The 6,579-nt window shown below is 33.6% G+C and overlaps 1 protein-coding gene across 1 annotated transcript; it reads right to left on the bottom strand.

Moving 5' to 3' along the window:
* Positions 1-2,232: 2,232 nt before the first annotated feature.
* LOC147477575 (F-box protein At2g05970-like) lies at positions 2,233-2,769 on the bottom strand. The gene has a single exon (XM_086586040.1). It carries the CDS (start codon positions 2,767-2,769, stop codon positions 2,233-2,235), a length of 537 nt encoding a protein of 178 aa, XP_086442166.1.
* Positions 2,770-6,579: the final 3,810 nt, after the last annotated feature.

Genomic DNA, 6,579 nt, shown 5'->3' with positions numbered 1-6,579 from the left:
TATTCAAGTAACTTCAATGAACTTCGCCTTATTAGGCAATCTCATAAAACTTCAATCTAACTTCTATTATTAAACAACAAAATGAAGTTTAAGGGTTTTATCAATGGTGAGTTATTTTTTTTAATGGATAGTGGGGTTTTTACGTTATAAGAAATTTAAATGAGTGATCAATATAATATTCATATATAATAGTTATGCATATATAGTTGCAAATATTTTTTAGAATAATTAATATAACATCACACATTCGTAGATAATCTTTGAAGATCCCACATAGTGAGTCATGTATAATTTAAAGAATAATTAACGGAAAATTGGGAACTGGATAATTTTTTATGATCCCACATAGTAAATGAAACATAATTTATTTTTATGTCTTGTTTGAAGTTGGTATTACACACCACATTGGATAATTAAAAGAAAACCAGAAACTGGATTCAAATACATTGAACTAAGTTCAAAGAGTAATTAACAGAAAATCGAAAACTTTATGCAAATACAATAAACCAGACTCAAAAAGTAATTAACTAAAAATCGGAGACTGGATGTAACTGCAATAAACTAATGACAGAGAATAACTAATGAGAAATTATAAATTAGATACAAATCCTTGAAAAATATTTAACGGGAAATTGGAAACGGTATGCAAATACATCAAACAAACTTCAAATAATAATTAACGGAAAATCAGAAATTGGATGCAAATGCATTGAACTAATCTCAAAAAATAATTAACAAAAAATTAAAAATCGAATGCAACTGCGTTGAACTAACCTCATAGAATAATTGGCGGGAAATCGGAAATCAGATGCATATGCATTGAAATAACCTCAAAGAATAGTTTACAAAAAATTAGAAACTAGATGTAATTGCATCAAACTAACCTCAAAGCATAAATAATCAAAAACTAGATGCAGATATATTGAACTAACCTCAAAGAGTTATTAACAGGAAGCCAGAAACTGTATGCAAATGCAATGAACTAATCTCAAAGACTAATTAACGAAACATCGAAAAATAGATGCAACTGCACTAAACTAATCTCAATGAATAATTAACGGAAAATCATAAATTTGATGCAACTACATTGAACTAACCTCAAAAAATAATTAACAAGAAATCGAAAACTTGATACAAATGCATTGAACTAACCTCAAAGAACAATTAACTAGAAATTGAAAATTGGATGCAACTACGTTAAGCTAACCTCAATTCCTCAAAGAATATTTAACGGAAAATCAGAAACTGGATACAACTACATTAAACTAAAATCAGAGATTAACTAATGGTAAATTAGAAATTGGATGCAATATCTTGAGGAATATTTAACAGGAAATCAGAAACTTGATACAAATGCATTGAAATAACTTCAAATAATAGTTAACAAGAAATCAGAAATCGGATGTAACTGGTCGAACTAACTTCAAAGCATAAATAACCATAAATTTGAAACTAGAAGCAAATGCATTGAACATCGAACTAACCTCTAAAAATAATTAACTGGAAATCAGAAACTGGATGCAGATGTATTGAACTAATCTGAAAGAGTAATTAATGAGAAATTGGAACCTGGATGGAAATGCAATGAACTAATATAAAAAACTAATTAACAAAATATCGAAAACTAGATGCAACCGCACTATATTAATCTTAATAACTAACGAGAATTCATAAACTTGATGCAACTGCACTGAATTAACCTCAAAGAATAATTAACAAAAAATCGAAAACTTGATGCAACTGCATTGAACTAACCTCAAATAATAATTAATGGGAAATCGGAAACTAGATGCAATAACTACATTGAACTAATCTCAATGAATAATTAACAGAAAATCAGAAACTCGATGCAAATGCATTGAACTAACCTCGAAACATAGTTGTATTATTTGTAGGGGGAATATAATGTCTCAACAAGTATAGTTTTGCATTTTAAATTGTGTTTATCATAATTATTTTATTATGATTGAGAGTGTCTTGCTATTCAAGTAGTTTCAATATCATCTTCGCCACATTGAGCATTCTCATCAAACTTCAATTATTAAACCTAATAACTAAAAGAAGTCAATAGTTTTATCAAGGTTTGGTGTTTTCTTTTCATTGAGAGTGGTGCAAGAAATTTGAATGAGTGATTAATATAATTTGCATATATATCTCATGGCTCTGCATAATTGCTAATATTTTTAGAATAATTTAATATAACGGTACCCGTTCGTAGGACGGGTTCAAAAACTAGTCACCATATATAGCCATAACCTGACATCTTTGGTTAGACTGAGTACTCCGGACAGAGGGATTTGATGCCAAAACAAATTTTTCAACATATACCCTGCGCAATCTTTTAGGCTTCACATAGCAGTTGTATTGGTGTTGAAAAGTGGGTTGTGCTGGAAGAGATATTTGAGTCCCAGTTAACGGATTAAAGAGCTGAATATTGAGATCAAGGCCAAAAGTGAGAAGCCAACCATAAGGGGTTCCCCAACATCTCCTCCCTTTTAACTGAGGTAATTGAATTTGGAATGTCCTTTTGCTCGAAACACTATAGAAAGAACGAACACTTTCATCATTATCATTTTCCCTCTTGGCAAGCATCAACCAAGGAGAAAAACGCATGAACGATGTATTACTCTGTTGATTCTTTTTTGCAATTGTGACTAATCTCCATGACTTACAAACAACACCAAAAGTAACAAAATCTTCGACACTTGGCGGCAGAAGGTTGATAAATACATCAATAATGTCTTCTGGTAGTTCAGACCACTTAGCCATTAATTATTAGAGGGATGGCTTGGTGCTTCTCTCCAAGTGTTATCTCCTTAGAACTCCTCCATATACAAAAGTGCATGTATAAAATTTTCACTTGTCTAGATGTATAAATTGCGAACTTGATCATATCTCCTTACCGACTAAAATTTTCTGATGGCTAAATTTGATCATATTAATTATGTTAGCCCGAGATAAAATAAAATTTTGCAGTTTTACATACAATTGATACATTATTCACCCCTTTGTGTTTCTCGGCAAACTTATTCTTCTGTATTTGTGTTAGTTATATTTTGTAGCAATGTCTCTGATAAGCACCCAAAACTGTATTATAAAAACCCATAGAGACATAACATTTCGGTCAATTTTGTGCTTAATAATCATGAAATAATCGCATCTTCGTGCTTTTTGAGGGTTGGAGCAACTAATTTAAAAATTATGATAAAGCCGCATTTAAGCACGGAATAGGGGAGTATACACATGCCTTCGATCAAGCCCATGTGAAGCCCAACAAATCTGGACTAAAGCCCAAAGACTCAAATAGTACGTAATCCAAATTCGAAGCGGGATTACGTGTAAGCGTCAAACTTCCGAAGCTCATATCTCTTGAACCAGGACTCGGAATACGATGAGTGAGCTGCTCCGACGATCAGTGCGATGAACTCTACGCATAGGCGGGAAGTTGTAAAAATGCCAAAAAGACTGGATCGCCATCGATTTGCGACGTGGACCCACTAGGCGGGCCCATAAGATTTGATGAGTCATCATGCAAGTCAAGACAAAGGTACAAATAATTTGTGCAAATTTGACACCTTGCTTGAAGTTAATGAGTTGGTTGGATTTAGGTGATGATTATCTAAAAAAATGAAAGGTGTAAAATGGGGGTTAGTTGTGGATAACTGAAAAATAAATGAGAGGAGAGTGTTTCACGTGGGAGAAGAGAAAAAGGCTCTCTTATGTAAAGGGGGGGCTGATTTTGGGAGTTAGCTAGCTTTTACTTCCTTGACTTTTACTTTTCATTTACTTCCATGTCTTTACTTTTAGTTTTTAGTTTTTAGTTTTAAGAAAAAAAGCTTGTAACTTGTTAATAGAGGACTACACCTTTTAGTTCTTGAATAAAAACTTCTGTTTTCCTTAGGTAATTAGTTGGCTTTGTATTCATTTCTTATTTCTATCTCTTTTTACTTATCTTACTTGTAGTTTTAATCAAATCCTAGGATCATGAGCTAAAACTCTCCCAAGGGGAAGGTTAATGATGCTCATGTGAGGATCAGGCTACAAATTTAGGATTCTAAAATCACTACTTAAAAGACTTAGGTTCTATTTTTCATCCTGTCCCAAAATGACAGAGATTGACAAATATCTGATCAACTGTTGTAAAATAGAACTAGGAGTTGGAATGATATTTCAGAGATGAAATATCATTTCAATTCCACATGCTAGCATGATATGTTTAGAGATAGGTATATTATGTTAGGGATTTGAGATGGTAGTGACCTGTTTCTAAAAGACTTGTAGCTAGGCCTTGCATAAGTAGGATTAATCCTTCCCTATCTTTCTCTCTCTTTCATTTAACTATAAAACAAACTTACAAATTTTAGATAACTTGTGTAAAAAAAAATCTATCTATCAAATCTTTCTCACTTAGTTCTCCAAGGTGTAGATTTCAGTTGCGATCATTTAGATTCTTGTCTTAGAAGTTGGAACGAAATCCTTACTCGAACTAGATTGACATTCTAAAAGAAAAATAGTGAGTAAGGAATTATTGAGTTTTAGCACGTAGGAAGTAAATTTCTAAAAACACTGAAAAGTGCTAAGATCAGTCTCGAACAAAGAATGTAGCAAAAAGTGTTTTCACGGGTGCTAAAAAGTTGTTAGGTGGGGGGAGTAGTAGTTCAGGTCGCGAGGAGCCTGAGAAAAAGAGAGAAAGGGCAACAACCACCTCGGCATCAGTCCGTAGAGGGGATCAGAAAGCGGATGATCCCAGTAATTTGGTAAGTGGTGTAGAGTTAGGAAATCAAAAGAGAAGAAAGCGGACAGTTCTGAGTGATGTAAATGTAGATTTAGATGAAGATGTAGATGTAGATGTAGATAACGTAAATATGGATCGTGGGAAAAGTGTAGTTGTAGGTGATGGTGAAGAAGATGACGAAGAGGGTGTTGATGATGTAGAAGAGGAGGACACAGAGGATGAGAAGGATGATGATGAGGAGGAGGAGGAGGATGACGAGGAAGTCCCTGTACCTGTACCTCCAGTGAATATTGTGAGAAAGTCCAACAATGACTTGGAGTTCCAGAGAAGTGTTTATGGAGGTGGCCCTCGTGTGTCACATCTGTTATATGACTATGCGGTGCACGTGGCTCGCGATGTTTGGGAGGGGTAGGTAATATTATTATCATATATTGTCTATTAGTATTTAAATTTTGTATTACAAAACCTTGTGCATACATTAATACTGAGTTTTTGTTGTTTTAGGCAGAGCGAGGGGTGTTGAAGTGTCATGGGCACCTAAACAAGTTGGTACAATGGGATAGCGTCGGAGAGTGTTCAGACTGTTCTAATTTTCATTTGGAGCTTCAAAGGACCGGCTTATGTGCTCTGGTCTTAGGTGTATATAGGCATCAGGATCCTGTGTTGGTCTCTGCGTTTGTGGAGAGGTGGAATCCAAAGACAAACACGTTTCATATGTGATAAGAGCCCAAAACTGTAGTTTTAACCCTGTAATAGTCATACTTTTAGACCAATTATGTGAGTAATAATTAAGAGTTAATACTGATTACGTGTTTTTATGCATTTCAGGCTTCAAAGTCCATTCTGTGTAGAAATGTGCCACTTTAGCGAGATAAAGGAGCAAAGGTCGGTTGCTAAGGAGTTCTATGATTAAAGGCCAAGATTCAAGAAGACAAAGCCTTTCTAAATCCCGGTCAAAAGCTGAAAAGTCGGCGGCGTAAACAACACTCAAAGTCAGCAGAACTTCTGAAGGCCATATCTTTGGACTCAGACCTCGGAATTGGGCCTACCTTATGTCAAAACGACCGGCTCGGAAAGAGCTTTCCAATGGTCTAAGCATTGACTGAATCTGAGGAGAAAAAGTGGATTAAAAGTCTATTGAAGCCACCTACAGTTGAAGAGGCCTTTTTGGGCTGAAAGAATTGGGTTTTGGGCCTGATTCTCTGGCCCAAAACATGGCTCCAAGCCCATGCACGATTTTTGGATCTGCAAGTATAAAAACAAGAGCTTGACTCTTTGTTAAGGGTAGCTAGTTAGACCTAAAACTATAGATAATTCTAGATCTAGTTTTCATTTAATAAAATTAAGTTTAGTTTAATTTCAATTATTGTTTTAGATTAATCTTTAGAATCATTGTTCTTCATTAGTTGATAAATAAAATAGCTAGTTTGTCAAATTCGATTCTTGTCATTTACAATTGTTTAGATCTAAATTCCCCTATTACGTAGATAGTTAGACCTAGATTAGTTAGCCTCCATTAATTAGTTTTAGAACTTAGTTTTTTATATATATCTTGTTTTAGATCTAGTTTTATGTTAAATTAATTACTTTAGAACAAAGTAGATTATTAATTTAGTATTTGAATAATTGTTTTATTATTCATTAGATTAATAAAATAGTGTTCTTGATAATCTAGTTTCATTTCCATTAATTGTTTAGTTTCAATTCTTAGATTCAATTATTTGTTATTATTAGTTTAATTCAATTATTGCATGAGTAGTTTTGAATTGAGTTTAAACAAGTAAGTTCAAATCTTTATATCATGTCTTGTTTGAATTCCATTGGGAATGATTGCGTAATGATTC

This window comes from Coptis chinensis, chromosome 9, assembly GCF_015680905.1.
Source record: "Coptis chinensis isolate HL-2020 chromosome 9, ASM1568090v1, whole genome shotgun sequence".
Lineage (NCBI taxonomy): Eukaryota > Viridiplantae > Streptophyta > Magnoliopsida > Ranunculales > Ranunculaceae > Coptis > Coptis chinensis.
Note: the sequence above shows the minus strand (reverse complement) of the source record. Positions and strands in the feature narration are given on the sequence as shown.